This window comes from Gorilla gorilla, chromosome 8, assembly GCF_029281585.2.
Source record: "Gorilla gorilla gorilla isolate KB3781 chromosome 8, NHGRI_mGorGor1-v2.1_pri, whole genome shotgun sequence".
Taxonomy (NCBI): domain Eukaryota; kingdom Metazoa; phylum Chordata; class Mammalia; order Primates; family Hominidae; genus Gorilla; species Gorilla gorilla.
In genome coordinates, this window is record NC_073232.2 from 133203357 (window position 1) to 133220421 (window position 17065).

General features: G+C 43.0%; 1 protein-coding gene and 1 long non-coding RNA gene across 4 annotated transcripts in view; one reads left to right on the forward strand and one right to left on the reverse strand.

Annotated features, from left to right (window-relative positions):
- WDR11 (WD repeat domain 11) overlaps positions 1–7750 on the forward strand; it is a 57912-nt gene extending 50162 nt beyond the window's left edge. For all 3 annotated transcript variants that reach the window (XM_019035241.3, XM_055353239.2, XM_019035242.3), the window contains 8 exons: positions 443–508; positions 1240–1417; positions 2293–2388; positions 2890–3055; positions 3561–3658; positions 4117–4262; positions 5017–5096; positions 6791–7750. In XM_019035241.3, coding sequence (XP_018890786.1) covers positions 443–508; positions 1240–1417; positions 2293–2388; positions 2890–3055; positions 3561–3658; positions 4117–4262; positions 5017–5096; positions 6791–6948 — 988 coding nt within the window. In that variant the 3' untranslated portion in view covers positions 6949–7750. The remainder of the gene's footprint in view (positions 1–442; positions 509–1239; positions 1418–2292; positions 2389–2889; positions 3056–3560; positions 3659–4116; positions 4263–5016; positions 5097–6790) is intronic.
- The window catches only part of LOC109028628 (uncharacterized), a 162075-nt gene extending 145396 nt beyond the window's left edge, over positions 1–16679 (reverse strand). The window contains exons 1-2 of the long non-coding RNA XR_010135298.1: positions 16370–16679; positions 420–528 (exon numbers count right to left, since the gene is read on the reverse strand). This is a non-coding gene — a long non-coding RNA (uncharacterized lncRNA). The remainder of the gene's footprint in view (positions 1–419; positions 529–16369) is intronic.
- Positions 16680–17065: the final 386 nt, after the last annotated feature.

Here is a 17065-nt window from a genome sequence, read left to right on the forward strand (position 1 = left end):
ATTTTAGAAATACGAATTTATAAAAGCACTAGCCATTCTTCCTTAGATACTTTATTTTTGGAATAGTTTCAGAATAAATTATGAATGTCATCTTCTTTAAAGTATTTACTGTTCTTGATGATTTTGTCAACAATGGCATTCTTGTTCCAGTAGTTAGGCAGCTAATACTTTCAAAAACTGTTGTAAGCCTATAAACCAGAAATGAGAGCGCTACAGCTCCCTGTGGTGGCTGAAAGCTGCTGCTTCTCCAAGCCTTGAGAACACTCTCAGCCCCCTTCAACTTTTATAATTTCAGGGTCATGGTAAAGTACCTTGTCTTGTGTAAATTCTAAACATGTTATTTGACTGGAATTTTTCATTTCAAGAGTGTATTGATCAACCCCCATGCTTTATTGTTTGATTGAAAACTTTTGTCTTACTTTTGTCCGGATTTCTTCCACAGTGACATAAAGAAACTGTTGCTTGATCCAGAATTCACTCTCTTGCAGAGGTGCCTGCTTGTTTCAAGGTAATATTGTTTGATGTATTCTGTATAAGAGACAGGATTTCAAGTTAACTCGTTTCTTTTAAGGGTTTTTAGTTACAAACACTTAGATTTTAGAAAAATGTATCAGTTCAACCTTTAGATTTAACTTAATAATTTTGACAGTAGTAATAACAAATAGGGAAAAAATCAAATTGCATTTTAAATGTGAGATCTAGGCCTTCTCTCTGGAAAGCACTTCCTCCTACAGCTTGTTAAAATATGTGTTTTAAAATATCAGATACAGGTATATTTAAATATACCAATAAATTATATTTAGAAGTGATAACCTCTATATCCTGACTTACAGTAGAGTTTGTCACTTATAAAAAAGACTCCTCTCCCCACAGAATAAATAGCACATTACTTTCATACCTTATCCAGCCAGTTATCCCAGAGGAACTTCTTCCTAATGTGAATCAATGGCCCACATTGAAAGGTGTGCTAATGGCAAACCAGGTAAATAATTGTTCTTAACACAGAACAGAAAGATGCTGGGGTCTGAAGGGGTCCTGTGCAGTCAGGCCCCTGTATTGTTGAAGGCCCAGTAGCAGGGCAGGAGAACTTGCTGCCTTCGCCTTTCACCCTGTCAGGCCCCATGCCAGTATCCCAGTGGATATGTGACAACACTCCCTTCCAGTCCCTCAGTCTACTCTAGGAAGCCATCCAGGCCAGGTGTGCTGAGTGCAGTCGAAACTTTGCTTCATCCTTGCCAGGCTCTATGGTGATGAATCAGAGCTGCACTTCTGGACTGTCGCTGCCCACTACCTGCACAGCTTATCCCAGGAAAAGTCAGCCAGCACAACAGCTCCTAAAGAAGCTGCTCCTCGAGACAAACTGAGCAACCCACTGGATATATGCTATGACGTGCTCTGTGAAAATGCCTACTTTCAGGTAGTCTGCTTCACACAGCAAAACCTTTAGAGCTGTCATCTTGATTACTTATATCTTTGTCAATATCATAAACTTGGGAAACTTTCAAACTAAGTTACTGTTCAGTAATAGAAATAAGCCCTTGAAAATTAGCTGGGTGTGGTGGCGCGTGCCTGTAGTCCCAGCTACTCAGGAGGCTGAGGGAGGAGAATCACTTGAACCCGGGAGGCGGAGGTTGCAGTGAGCTGAGATCACGCCACTGCATTCCAGCCTGGGCAACAGAGCAAGACTCTGTCTCCAACAAAAAAAAAAGAAAGAAAAGAAAGAAGCCCTTGGTACATTTGCATTAAAAAAAAAGCCTGATTCAAGATTTGAAAAGCTCATAGACAGTTACTGAGTTGTTTACTAAACATTAAAATTTTATTATTAAACAGGCTTGTTTAATTTGTCTTACATTTTTAACTTGGCTTCATTTTAATTCTGTCATTAATTTTCTATAAATAACAAATACTTTATACACTTGGTTTGAATTTGCTGTTCGCATGATAATTTCTTTTTTTTTTTTTTTTTTTGAGACGGAGTCTCGCTCTGTCGCCCAGGCTGGGATAATTTCTTTAACCTCCTGCAGAATCCTTCAGTGCACATAGGTTTTTCATCCGGCTCTACTTAAGTGTCAGTTTCTGTAGGCAGGCAGGTATGCATCCAAGTGATAATATCTATCAACATTTTTGCTGTTCAAATTCTTATTAAATGTTTGGAGTGCTGTAAAGTTGATTATCTAGTAACCTGAAAAGTCAAAGTAGTTTATTAAAATGATCTTATTAAGTACAGTAAAATTTAAATAATTCCAAACTCTTATAATCCAGGCTTAATTTTTCTTTTTTTTCCAATTCTAGAAATTTCAGCTAGAAAGGGTTAATCTACAGGAAGTGAAACGGTCAACTTATGATCATACAAGGAAATGTACAGACCAGCTACTGCTCTTGGGTCAAGTATGTCAGTTTTTATAACTCCACATGCTTCATTAAATTGCTAGTTAATTCGTATTTCAGAGCAATATATCTGTATGTATATATTTCATAATATTTTCCCCTTGTATGTACCTCCTTCCCTGTAGACAGTTTAGGCTTTCTTTCAAAATAATACCAATAAACCTCATAAGAAAAAACATCGTTAACCAGCTTGTAATTTAGACTTCCATAATGCCCAGTGGAGCCCAGCTATTTGTTTTGTTTTGTTTTTGTGTCTGAATTGACTGGTACAAAGCTAAAATAGGCAATTACTCGAGCACCTAGATACACCAGCCTCTGGCTTTATGTTTGTCTCAAAAGAGTAGTGTAGCACCTCTGTTTAATGTTTGTATTTGTAAACAAAATATTCAATTGCATTTTTTGAAAATGAGTGCTTTCCTTTAGTTTTCTACCTTATGAATTTTAAAAAGTTATGTTGGAGGAAAATGTTCTTATAATTAGAAAAACCGTTTCTCTTACTAGACAGACAGAGCTGTGCAGTTGCTGTTGGAAACAAGTGCAGATAACCAGCATTATTACTGTGATTCACTGAAAGCCTGTTTAGTCACTACTGTCACCTCGTCAGGCCCCTCTCAGAGCACCATTAAGTTGGTGGCAACGAATATGATTGCCAATGGCAAATTGGCAGGTAAGGCACACTTGATATGTTTGTCATCTCTGAAAAATGAGACCTTGTTCCCAGCAAAGTATTTGATTAGTAGGGACATTTCTTTCTCTTTTACATATGCTGAAGAAAAATAGAAAAATTATTGCTACCTATAAATCAGATGAATATAATTGTCTAAACCAGAATTAATTGTTTACACTTTTCAGAGTGAAAGGGGGCACTGTTAATAATTGCCGAGATAATAGGCATAAATCCAACAGTCCTAGGCAAATCAGAACAATAAAACCTGTGAGAGAACTATGCTCTCCCTACTTATTCTCCAGACTGTATTGTGCTTCCTACCCTGGTTACTTGAGTAATAACAGTAAAACTCTTAATATTATGTTTCAAAATTTAAATCAAGAATGTCTTCAGTAGGTATAAAATGGGCACGACTAGATAAGGTCAAATGGGGATTTAACTTTTTAATGACTTCTCAAAGAAGGAGCTGCAGTGTCACTTAAGGGGATGCGCTTTTGTCTTTCAGAGGGCGTTCAGTTGCTCTGCCTGATAGATAAGGCTGCAGACGCCTGCCGCTACCTGCAGACATACGGCGAGTGGAATCGGGCTGCATGGCTGGCAAAAGTAGGTGGTTCCAAGTTTCAATAGGTGCCCTCAACATTTGGGATAGAAAGCTCAGTCCTGAACTTTGAACTTATGACTTAGAAACATTTTTTGGCCTGCAAAGCTGCTTTGCAAATACTGTCTTGGAACCTTTATCCTTTTCCTATTCTTTATGAGTGTAAATTGCATTACTTATTTAAAAATGGATCTTGCATTGGTAGCAATTAAGTAAAAGCAGCTGCCTCCTCTTCCTCCCAGAGTCTGAGCCAAAACTACAGTCCAGAGGTATAGCCAGGCCCTGGGTCCCGTAGGCACAGACCGTTACCATTATTCAGGTATGCAGCAGCTTCAGGGCAGTGTGCTAGTCAAGCAGAGCCTAGCCTGTATTTCATAGAAACAGATCTCACTTTAACTGAATTATTATTTTTTCTTTATAGAGTGCAGGATGTTTTTGTTGTTAACACGGGCATCTTTCTCAGGTCCGTTTGAATCCTGAGGAGTGTGCCGATGTTTTAAGGCGGTGGGTTGACCACCTTTGTTCTCCACAAGTCAATCAGAAATCAAAGGCTCTCCTGGTTCTCCTCTCTCTGGGCTGCTTTTTTAGCGTGGCAGAGACGCTTCACAGGTAAACCGAGAGTTCACATGGGCTGCTCAGGCCTGCCCGTGAGCAGTCACTTCATGTTCTCTCACGGTTCTAGCAGGTCATGGTACTCGATGTGTAAACTGAAAGGAGAAGTGTACATTTCAGGTTTGTCAAAAAACCCAAAGGAGAATGGAACTGTCCGTGTTCATTACATCTTCATTTGGTCTAGGAGCTATGATAGTTTCCTACTAATATGCTGATCAGACCTAACAAGCACCTAGTAAAAGGGAATTTAAAAGTCTTCAGAGAATTGGGGTCCATTCAGCTTTGACTAGAGCAACTGAGAGGAGGCCCAGAGAGCAGGGGGAGAGGCGACAGAAGGCATGGTGAGGTGGAGACATCCCGTCTGAAAATCTGGAAGAGGAACAACCATCGCTAATTGTGGAGGATTTCATTTATTCAAAACTAAGGGAGGTAGATTACGGAAATATGACAAAAGATTACTTGTCAACTCTGGACAGGGGTACATGGGCACTTGTCATATCTCTGTAGATTTTTGTGTATTTAAACTATTTCACAATTTTTTTAAGTATTTATTTTAAAAAGCTTGTGTTTGGAGATGTGAGTATTCTTCCCTCCTTTTTTCAACAAACCAGGGCTTAGAAAAGTGCTTGTATCTTAATGCAGTACGCAGGTTTCCAGGGAAAATGTGTAAATGTCTTTATACCCTTCGATGCTGCTGCCCACCAGTGATGTAAATCACAAAGCATAACTCTTGTTTTGTTCTGTTGAGCAGCATGAGATACTTTGATAGAGCAGCCTTATTTGTGGAAGCTTGCCTCAAGTATGGAGCATTTGAAGTCACTGAGGACACAGATATCCTTTGCAAGGTTGTTTGTAGTGACGAGGAAGAAAGTGACATGCATGGGTTTTGGAATTTCCCTTAGTTGTGCTGCCTGGACAGGAACTATATTATATTGTGAAAGATCCATGTTCTGATTTTCTGATTCACCAAAGCCAGGAAAGAGGGAGAAATTAGAGGACAAAGAATCAGATAAGAAGGTGGCTGCACCATGGGTGTCAGCTTTGACTAGGATGGAGGGAGGCAGGAAGGACTATAGAGGACAGGGCCCCCAAGTCTTGTTTGAACTTAAAAAGAAGATGAAGGAATGATTTGGGAAACAGGTAGAAGGACCTGGTACTTTGAAATAGTACTTTTTCAAGACCAGACATTCCATGGAATAAATTTTATATATTTATCTAGAAAAAATATACTGGAATAACTAAAAAAGTCTCACGATCACCTCTAGTGACAATATGATATGGGACAAAATACAGCACTTAAAGAGAGGTGTTGCTCAGGCCAGCCACTATAATCCACCCATCAGCCAGAACATTTTATTTCTTCTAAATGGCACTTGAGCAACATTGGTTTCTTTGAAAAGAATGAACTTGAGAATGCAACTCCCAGGACCAGAAAAGAATGAAATTGGGCCAGTGCTTGTGTGGTCCTGCTGCTGCTCACTGCACTTTGCTTCAAATTCTTACATTTGCTCTCATTTCTACATGGCAGGTACTTGGTTCTCTCGCTCTTTCTCCCTCTTTCTCTCTGTGTGTTTATAATTTTTTTTTTTTTTTTTTTTTACAGAAAATTTAAACTAAAAATTTTTTTTTTCCTTTTTTTGAGGTAAGGTCTCACTCTTCTGCCCAGACTGGAGTGAGTGGCACAATCATGGCTCACTACAGCCTTGACTTCCTGGGCTCAAGCAGTTCTCCCACCTCATCCTCCCCAGTAGCTGGGACCATAGGTCCACACCATTGTGCCTGGCTTTTTTTTTTTTTTTTTTGGTAGTGACCCGGGTCTCACTATGTTGCCCAGGCTGGTCTTGAACTCCTAGCTCAAACAATCCTCTCACCTTGGCCTCCCAAAGTGCTGAGATTACAGGCATGAGCCACCCAGCCCTACACTGAAAGTTTTTAAAAATTAAACTAAAGCCTGAGCCTACTCAAGATCATGTACCTAGTCACTGGGAAGGTGACTGGTTCAGTGTATGCATTTTGAGGATCAAAGCATCAGCACAGAGTACCCAATAGGCTGTTTAAAAAAAAAAAAAAATTGAAAAAAACAATAGGACAGGGCTTTCTAAAAACCCAACATCCAGATATAGGGAACATTCAGAAATAAATATCTGCCCCCAAACTGCCAGCCTCTCAGACTTTCAAATGGAATGAGGAATATGCAGGTTAAGTTTCTCCTCTCTTATCATTCATCTTCCAATCTTCAGTTGAGTGTAGGTTATGGGAGAATCTGGGAGGATGTTGGTTGGGTCTTCTGGAAGGAGAAGCTTTGGACTCAGCTGGTACAGACTGAGACATGGCCTACTATGGCCGTGAATCACCCTCTGCCCGTGAAAAGTCTCCTGTGTTCATCCTGTGCTGCCCGCTGTGGACGCCAGGTCCCTTCCGAGCAGCCAGCAGAGCAAACGCGACTCACCCTTCCTGCTTCTGGGATCCTGTGAAGAGTCTCATCTCAGCCCTTTTTACTCTTCTTTTCCTTAACTATGGTTTACAGAAACTCATCACTGCTATATATGCAGATTATGCCCGGAGTTTGAAGAACCTCGGTTTTAAGCAGGGAGCAGTTCTCTTTGCTTCAAAAGCCGGAGCAGCTGGCAAAGACTTATTGAATGAGCTTGAGTCCCCCAAGGAAGAACCCATTGAAGAGTGACAGCTTAATAAATGCCAGGGAATCTGACCTGGAAGGCAGATGGGAGGGGGCTGGTCTGGCTGTGGCCACCGTCACAGTCCAGGACGAAGAGGAGTACAGGGTCCTGTGAGCTGTTTGACCACTGTTCTAAGACTATGTGTGCCCAAAAGCACATGAGCATCTATGTTGAGAGTAAGTTTGTATCCTGTGTTGGTCTCAGAATGTGAATGCTTAAGATTTTGAAAGTACATAATATTTTATACTTTGGGAGAGAGCTTTAAGAGTCCCTGGAAATACTTTTTAATTTTTTTAACTTAAAATTCAAGAGACTGAATCACTTTTCTCATTGATTAAATGTAAAGATTATTGAGAAACCTATAATAAATGAAATTTGTGAGATGTTTTCTCAAATATATGCTGTGCCTGTACTTATATACAGTCTTTCAAGATACAAACAAGGCAGAAACATTTAAACTAGTATTAAAGGTAGTTTGGTTTAAGCGCATTTTTTGTTTTCTTACCTTGAAAACACAGAACCGTTAATTCCTTGGTTTAAGCAGTCGCTAAGTTTTGTAATTTTAGGCTCAGAGGCCCATAGGCGGTTTTAAGATTTATGTTTAGTCCGATAGGTGAAGTCTTTGATATTTTGAATTTTAACTCCTTTTATGATACATCACAGTAACCTCATTTTTGAAGTCTTTGTACTTTAATGTTCTCTCTGTTCTAATAGTTGAAGTATGAGATGTAACTATTATAAACTATTGCTGAAAACATAAATGTCTGTAACTTACAAACATGATAAATAAATAAAAAATTCCCTCCAGGCCTTTGTGTTCTCTGCATTGCTGTGCATGAGGCCAGGTCATGAGCTGGCGCCTTAGGAGTCATCTGGTCACCCAGCCTCTAAAGCCTGGCTGCTCCTGCTGTATCCAGAGAAACCTGTATTTCCTGGGAATCCCATGGGTGCGGTACAGGGCAAGAAGGACACCCACACCCCAGGCAAGTCTACCTCTGAGTCCCCGAGTGGGAATGTGGCTTAGTGCACAGCTTTTGGAGATGAAGGGGTGAGCATTTCCATCTTTTCCCTCCTGAGCCTGCTGGGTGACACATCATACCCACCAAGAGGTACAATTTTTAAAGAGAAGAATAGCCTCTTTCTTTCCACCGTTAGACCAGTCTGACACTCTCTGCCAAGGAACTGAGCTCCATGGAAAGGAAGGCCTGTCCCAGGAATATTTGTCCATAGCTCGGTGCTTTGGCGAGCAGTTCTGTGTCTGGAGTTGGTTCCTTCTGGTGGGTTCTTGGTCTCGCTGACTTCAAGAATGAAGCCACAGACCTCCGCAGTGAGTGTTACAGCTCTTAAAGGTGGCATGGACCCAAAGAGTGAGCAGCAGCAAGATTTATTGTGAAGAGCGAAAGAACAAAGCTTCCACAGCATGGAAGGGGACCCGAGCAGGTTGCCACTGCTGGCTGGGATGGCCAGCTTTTATTCCCTTATTTGCCCCTGCCCACATCCTGCTGATTGGTCCATTTTACAGAGTGCTGATTGGTGCGTTCACAATCCTTTAGCTAGACACAGAGCACTGATTGGTGCGTTTTTTTTACGGAGTGCTGATTGGTGCATTTACAATCCTTTGGCTAGACACAGAGCACTGATTGGTGTGTTTTTACAGAGTGCTGATTGGTGCATTTACAATCCTTTAGCTGGACACAGAATGCTGATTGGTGCATTTACAATCCTTTAGCTAGACAGAAAAGTTCTCCAAGTCCCCACTCAACCCAGGAAGTCCAGCTGGCTTCACCTCTCAGTTCTAGAAGAAATTCAGGATCCATTATTGGTCCCGTACCTGGCTCATGTTTCCTGTCCTTTCTTTGCCTAGGCACACTGCAGTAGACTTTCTAAAGGCCACAGGCAAACGCATCTTTCTTTACATTATTATTTGTCCAGATTTCTTTATTCAACCATTGTCTTAGCTTTGGCTGCTATAACCAAATACAGAGACTGAGTAGCTTAAACAACAGACATTTATCTCTCATAGTTCTAGAGGCTGGCGGTCTGAGACCGAGATGCCAGCAGATTTGTTCCTGGTGAGGAACTTCCTGGCTTGTAGAGCGCTGCCTTCTTGCTACGTACTCATGTGGCCTTTCCTCTGTGTATGCACGTGAAGCAAGCAGCGCTGTCTGTCTTCCCCTTATATAGGCCCTAATCCCATCATGGGGTCAACCTCAGCCTAATTACCTCCAAAAGGCTGAACCCTCGAGGGAGGAGCCAAGATGGCCGAATAGGAACAGCTCCCGTCTACAGCTCCCAGCCTGAGCGACGCAGAAGACGGGTGATTTCTGCATTTCCATCTGAGGTACCGGGTTCATCTCACTAGGGAGTGCCAGACAGTCAGCGCAGGTCAGTGGGTGTGCGCACCGTGCATGAGCCGAAGCAGGGCGAGGCATTGCCTCACTCGGGAAGCGCAAGGGGTCAGGGAGTTCCCTTTCCTAATCAAAGAAAGGGGTGACGGACGGCACCTGGAAAATCGGGTCACTCCCACCCGAATACTGCGCTTTTCAGACGGGCTTAAAAAACGGCGCACCACGAGATTATATCCCGCACCTGGCTCGGAGGGTCCTACCCCACGGAGTCTAGCTGATTGCTAGCACAGCAGTCTGAGATCAAACTGCAAGGCGGCAGCCAGGCTGGGGGAGGGGTGCCCGCCATTGCCCAGGCTTGCTTAGGTAAACAAAACAGCCGGGAAGCTCGAACTGGGTGGAGCCCACCACAGCTCAAGGAGGCCTGCCTGCCTCTGTAGGCTCCACCTCTGGGGGCAGGGCACAGACAAACAAAAAGACAGCAGTAACCTCTGCAGACTTAAATGTCCCTGTCTGACAGCTTTGAAGAGAGCAGTGGTTCTCCCAGCACGCAGCTGGAGATCTGAGAACGGGCAGACTGCCTCCTCAAGTGGGTCCCTGACCCCTGACCCCCGAGCAGCCTAACTGGGAGGCACCCTCCAGCAGGGGCACACTGACACCTCACACTGCAGGGTACTCCAACAGACCTGCAGCTGAGGGTCCTGTCTGTTAGAAGGAAAACTAACAAACGAAAGGACATCCACACCAAAAACCCATCTGTACATCACCATCATCAAAGACCAAAAGTAGATAAAACCACAAAGATGGGGAAAAAACAGAACAGAAAAACTGGAAACTCTAAAAATCAGAGCGCCTCTCCTCCTCCAAAGGAACGCAGCTCCTCACCAGCAACGGAACAAAGCTGGACGGACAATGACTTTGACGAGCTGAGAGAAGAAGGCTTCAGACGATCAAATTACTCTGAGCTACGGGAGGACATTCAAACCAAAGGCAAAGAAGTTGAAAACTTTGAAAAAAATTTAGAAGAATGTATAACTAGAATAACCAATACAGAGAAGTGCTTAAAGCAGCTGATGGAGCTGAAAACCAAGGCTCAAGAACTACATGAAGAATGCAGAAGCCTCAGGAGCTGATGCAATCAACTGGAAGAAAGGGTATCAGCAATGGAAGATGAAATGAATGAAATGAAGCGAGAAGGAAAGTTTAGAGAAAAAAGAATAAAAAGAAACGAGCAAAGCCTCCAAGAAATATGGGACTATGTGAAAAGACCAAATCTACGTCTGATTGGTGTACCTGAAAGTGATGGGGAGAATGGAACCAAGTTGGAAAACACTCTGCAGGATATTATCCAGGAGAATTTCCCCAATCTAGCAAGGCAGGCCAACATTCAGATTGAGGAAATACAGAGAACGCCACAAAGATACTCCTCGAGAAGAGCAACTCCAAGACACATAATTGTCAGATTCACCAAAGTTGAAATGAAAGAAAAAATGTTAAGGGCAGCCAGAAAGAAAGGTCGGGTTACCCTCAAAGGGAAGCCCATCAGACTAACAGCGGATCTCTCGGCAGAAACCCTACAAGCCAGAAGAGAGTGGGGGGCCAATATTCAACATTCTTAAGAAAAGAATTTTCAACCCAGAATTTCATATCCAGCCAAACTAAGCTTCATAAGTGAAGGAGAAATAAAATACTTTACAGACAAGCAAATGCTGAGAGACTTTGTCACCACCAGGCCTGCCCTAAAAGAGCTCCTGAAGGAAGCGCTAAACGTGGAAAGGAACAACCGGTACCAGCCGCTGCAAAATCATGCCAAAATGTAAAGACCATCGAGACTAGGAAGAAACTGCATCAACTAACGAGCAAAATAACCAGCTAACATCATAATGACAGGATCAAATTCACACATAACAATATTAACTTTAAATGTAAATGGACTAAATGCTCCAATTAAAAGACACAGACTGGAAAATTGGATAAAGAGTCAAGACCCATCAGTGTGCTGTATTCAGGAAACCCATCTCACGTGCAGAGACACACATAGGCTCAAAATAAAAGGATGGAGGAAGATCTACCAAGCAAATGGAAAACAAAAAAAGGCAGGGGTTGCAATCCTAGTCTCTGATAAAACAGACTTTAAACCAACAAAGATCAAAAGACACAAAGAAGGCCATTACCTACTGGTAAAGGGATCAATTCAACAAGAGCTAACTATCCTAAATATATATGCACCCAATACAGGAGCACCCAGATTCATAAAGCAAGTCCTGAGTGACCTACAAAGAGACTTAGACTCCCACACATTAATAATGGGAGACTTTAACACCCCACTGTCAACATTAGACAGATCAACGAGACAGAAAGTCAACAAGGATACCCAGGAATTGAACTCAGCTCTGCACCAAGCGGACCTAATAGACATCTACAGAACTCTCCACCCCAAATCAACAGAATATACATTTTTTTTCAGCACCACACCACACCTATTCCAAAATTGACCACATACTTGGAAGTAAAGCTCTCCTCAGCAAATGTAAAAGAACATAAATTATAACAAACTGTCTCTCAGACAACAGTGCAATCAAACTAGAACTCAGGATTAAGAATCTCACTCAAAACCACTCAACTACATGGAAACTGAACAACCTGCTCCTGAATGACTACTGGGTACATAACGAAATGAAGGCAGAAATGAAGATGTTCTTTGAAACCAACGAGAATAAAGACACAACATACCAGAATCTCTGGGACGCATTCAAAGCAGTGTGTAGAGGGAAATTTATACCACTAAATGCCCACAAGAGAAAGCAGGAAAGATCCAAAATTGACACCCTAACATCACAATTAAAAGAACTAGAAAAGCAAGAGCAAACACATTCAAAAGCTAGCAGAAGGCAAGAAATAACTAAAATCAGAGCAGAACTGAAGGAAATAGAGACACAAAAAACCCTTCAAAAAATTAATGAATCCAGGAGCTGGTTTTTTGAAAGGATCAACAAAATTGATAGACCGCTAGCAAGACTAATAAAGAAAAAAGAGAGAAGAATCAAATAGACACAATAAAAAATGATAAAGGGGATATCACCACCGATCCCACAGAAATACAAACTACCATCAGAGAGTACTACAAACACCTCTACGCAAATAAACTAGAAAATCTAGAGGAAATGGATAAGTTCCTTGACACATACACTCTCCCAAGACTAAACCAGGAAGAAGTTGAATCTCTGAATAGACCAATAACAGGAGCTGAAATTGTGGCAATAATCAATAGCTTACCAACCAAAAAGAGTCCAGGACCAGATGGATTCACAGCCGAATTCTATCAGAGGTACAAGGAGGAACTGGTGCCATTCCTTCTGAAACTATTCCAATCAATAGAAAAAGAGGGAATCCTCCCTAACTCATTTTATGAGGCCAGCATCATTCTGATACCAAAGCCGGGCAGAGACACAACCAAAAAAGAGAATTTTAGACCAATATCCTTGATGAACATTGATGCAAAAATCCTCAATAAAATACTGGCAAACCAAATCCAGCAGCACATCAAAAAGCTTATCCACCATGATCAAGTGGGCTTCATCCCTGGGATGCAAGGCTGGTTCAATATACGCAAATCAATAAATGTAATCCAGCATATAAACAGAGCCAAAGACAAAAACCACATGATTATCTCAATAGATGCAGAAAAGGCCTTTGACAAAATTCAACAACCTTTCATGCTAAAAACTCTCAATAAATTAGGTATTGATGGGACATATTTCAAAATAATAAGAGCTATCTATGACAGACCCACAGCCAATATCATACTGAATGGGCAAAAACTGGAAGCATTCCCTTTGAAAACTGGCACAAGACAGGGATGCCCTCTCTCACCACTCCTATTCAACATAGTGTTGGAAGTTCTGGCCAGGGCAATTAGGCAGGAGAAGGAAATAAAGGGTATTCAATTAGGAAAAGAGGAAGTCAAATTGTCCCTGTTTGCAGATGACATGATTGTATATCTAGAAAACCCCATTGTCTCAGCCCAAAATCTCCTTAAGCTGATAAGCAACTTCAGCAAAGTCTCAGGATACAAAATCAATGTGCAAAAATCACAAGCATTCCTATACACCAACAACAGACAAACAGAGAGCCAAATTATGAGTGAACTCCCATTCACAATTGCTTCAAAGAGAATAAAATACCTAGGAATCCAACTCACAAGGGATGTGAAGGACCTCTTCAAGGAGAATTACAAACCACTGCTCAAGGAAATAAAAGAGGATACAAACAAATGGAAGAACATTCCATGCTCATGGGTAGGAAGAATCAATATTGTGAAAATGGCCATACTGCCCAAGGTAATTTACAGATTCAATGCCATCCCCATCAAGCTATCAATGCCTTTCTTCACAGAATTGGAAAAAACTACTTTAAAGTTCATATGGAACCAAAAAAGAGCCTGCATCACCAAGGCAATCCGAAGCCAAAAGAACAAAGCTGGAGGCATCACACTACCTGACTTCAAACTATACTACAAGGCTACAGCAACCAAAACAGCATGGTACTGGTACCAAAACAGAGATATAGATCAATGGAACAGAACAGAGCCCTCAGAAATAACGCCGCATATCTACAACTATCTGATCTTTGACAAACCTGAGAAAAACAAGCAATGGGGAAAGGATTCCCTATTTAATAAATGGTGCTGGGAAAACTGGCTAGCCATATGTAGAAAGCTGAAACTGGATCTCTTCCTTACAGCTTATACAAAAATCAATTCAAGATGGATTAAAGACTTAAACGTTAGACCTAAAACCATAAAAACCCTAGAAGAAAACCTAGGCATTACCATTCAGGACATAGGCATGGGCAAGGACTTCATGTCCAAAACACCAAAAGCAATGGCAACAAAAGACAAAATTGACAAATGGGATCTAATTAAACTAAAGAGCTTCTGCACAGCAAAAGAAACTACCATCAGAGTGAACAGGCAACCTACAAAATGGGAGAAAATTTTTGCAACCTACTCATCTGACAAAGGGCTAATATCCAGAATCTACAATGAACTCAAACAAATTTACAAGAAAAAAACAAACAACCCCATCAAAAAGTGGGCGAAGGACATGAACAGACACTTCTCAAAAGAAGACATTTATGCAGCCAAAAAACACATGAAAAAATGCTCACCATCACTGGCCATCAGAGAAATGCAAATCAAAACCACAATGAGATACCATCTCACACCAGTTAGAATGGCAATCATTAAAAAGTCAGGAAACAACAGGTGCTGGAGAGGATGGGGAGAAATAGGAACACTTTTACACTGTTGGTGGGACTGTAAACTAGTTCAACCATTGTGGAAGTCAGTGTGGCGATTCCTCAGGGATCTAGAACTAGAAATACCATTTGACCCAGCCATCCCATTACTGGGTATATACCCAAAGGACTATAAATCATGCTGCTATAAAGACACATGCACACGTATGTTTATTGCGGCATTATTCACAATAGCAAAGACTTGGAACCAACCCAAATGTCCAACAGTGATAGACTGGATTAAGAAAATGTGGCACATATACACCGTGGAATACTATGCAGCCATAAAAAATGATGAGTTCATGTCCTTTGTAGGGACATGGATGAAATTGGAAACCATCATTCTCAGTAAACTATCACAAGAACAAAAAACCAAACACCGCATATTCTCACTCATAGGTGGGAATTGAACAATGAGATCACATGGACACAGGAAGGGGAACATCACACTCTGGGGACTGTGATGGGGTGGGGGGAAGGGGGAGGGATAGCATTGGGAGATATACCTAATGCTAGATGACGAGTTAGTGGGTGCAGCACACCAGCATGGCACATGTATACGTATGTAACTAACCTGCACAATGTGCACATGTACCCTAAAACTTAAAGTATAATTAAAAAAAAAAAAAAAAAAAAAGAGGCTCTGATGGGCTGCTTCAGAAAGACAGGATTTGAACAAATCGTTGAGAATTTAAGAACAGATAAAAAGACAATCCTCAGTAATCACTGCCTTAAAAATGTAACCAGATTTTGGGAGGCTGAGGTGGGCAGATCACAAGGTCAAGAGATCGAGACCATCCTGGCCAACATGGTGAAACCCTGTCTCTACTGAAAATAGAAAAACTTTGCTGGGTGTGGTGGCATGTGCCTGTAGTCCCAGCTACTCGGGAGGCTGAGGCAGGAAAATAGCTTGAACCCAGGAGGCAGAGGTTGCAGTGAGCCGAGATCGTACCACTGCAGTCCAGCCTGGCTCAGAGCGAGACTCCGTCTCAAAAACCAAAACCAAAACAAAATGTAACCAGAGGGATCAATTTTCTCTTTGCAGTTAGGGTATTTTTTGTTTTGTTTTGTTTTTGTTTTTGTTTTCAGACGGACTCTTGCTCTGTAGCCAGGCTGGAGTGCGGTGGCGCTATTTGGCTCACTGCAACCTCTGCCTCCCAGGTTCAAGAGATTCTCCTGCCTCAGCCTCCCGAGTAGCTGGGACTACAGGCGCATGCCACCATGCCCAGCTAATTTTTTTTTGTATTTTCAATAGAGACAGGGTTTCACCATGTTGGCCAGGATGGTCTCGATCTCTTGACCTCGTGATCTGCCCGCCTTGGCCTCCCAAAGTGCTGGGATTACAGGCGTGAGCCACCACTTGAAGCAAGGCAGCCGACGTGAAAGCAGAGCGAGAAAAGCTACACACGATGCGGCCTCTGCTGTTCCTGTTCCTGTTCCTGGTCAGTGATGTTGCAGGTTTAGGGTCAGCAAACCACAACCGGCAGCCCGAATCCCTGCCTCTTTCTAGAAATATGGTGTTACTGCAACAAAACTGTGCCCACCTGTTCATTGTCTGGCTGTTTTCAATGATAGGGTTGAAAAGCTAGAAGGGAATCAAGTGGCCTGAAAAGCCTAAAATATTTACTCTCTGGGCCTTTACAGAAAAATAGTTCAATAACTCCTTCTCTAGGGTCGAAATGCTTCCTGGTGATGAAATCTCAGCTGTCCAACTGCCGTATTGTTTACAGACTGGTATGAGGTCCTTTGTAATTTTTCTACAGCTAGGTGCATTAGAACCTACCTCCTTAGAAGGTTGTTGCTATAAGCTCCGTCCCATCTGGCTTCTTCATAGGCCCATGTTGCCATGGGAATGGGCCCAGGAGACTCCAAGGTTTATCCGCCAGGCTGACCTTAGTCTTATTGAGAGGTGAGAGCGTACTGGCAGTCCTCAGAGCCCTCGCTCGCTCTCGGCGCCTCCTCTGCCTGGGCTCCCACTTTGGCGGCACTTGAGGAGCCCTTCAGCCCACCGCTGCACTGTGGGAGCCCCTTTCTTGGCTGGCCAAGGCCGGAGCCCGCTCCCTCAGCTTGCAGGGAGGTGTGGAGGGAGAGGCTCGAGCGGGAACCGAGGCTGCGCGCGGCGCTTGCGGGCCAGCTGGAGTTCCGGGTGGGCGTGGGCATGGCGGGCCCCGCACTTGGAGCAGCCGGCCGGCCCTGCCGGCCCCGGGCAATGAGGGGCTTAGCACCCGGGCCAGCGGCTGCGGAGGGTGTACTGGGTCCCCCAGCAGTGCCAGCCCATCGGCGCTGAGCTCGATTTCTCACCGGGCCTTAGCTGCCTTCCTGCAGGGCAGGGCTCGGGACCTGCAGCCGGCCATGCCTGAGTCTCCCACCCCCTCCATGGGCTCCTATGCGGTCGGAGCCTCCCGGATGAGCGCCGCCCCCTGCTCCAAGGCGCCCAGTGCCATCGACCACCCAAGGGCTGAGGAGTGCGGGTGCACGG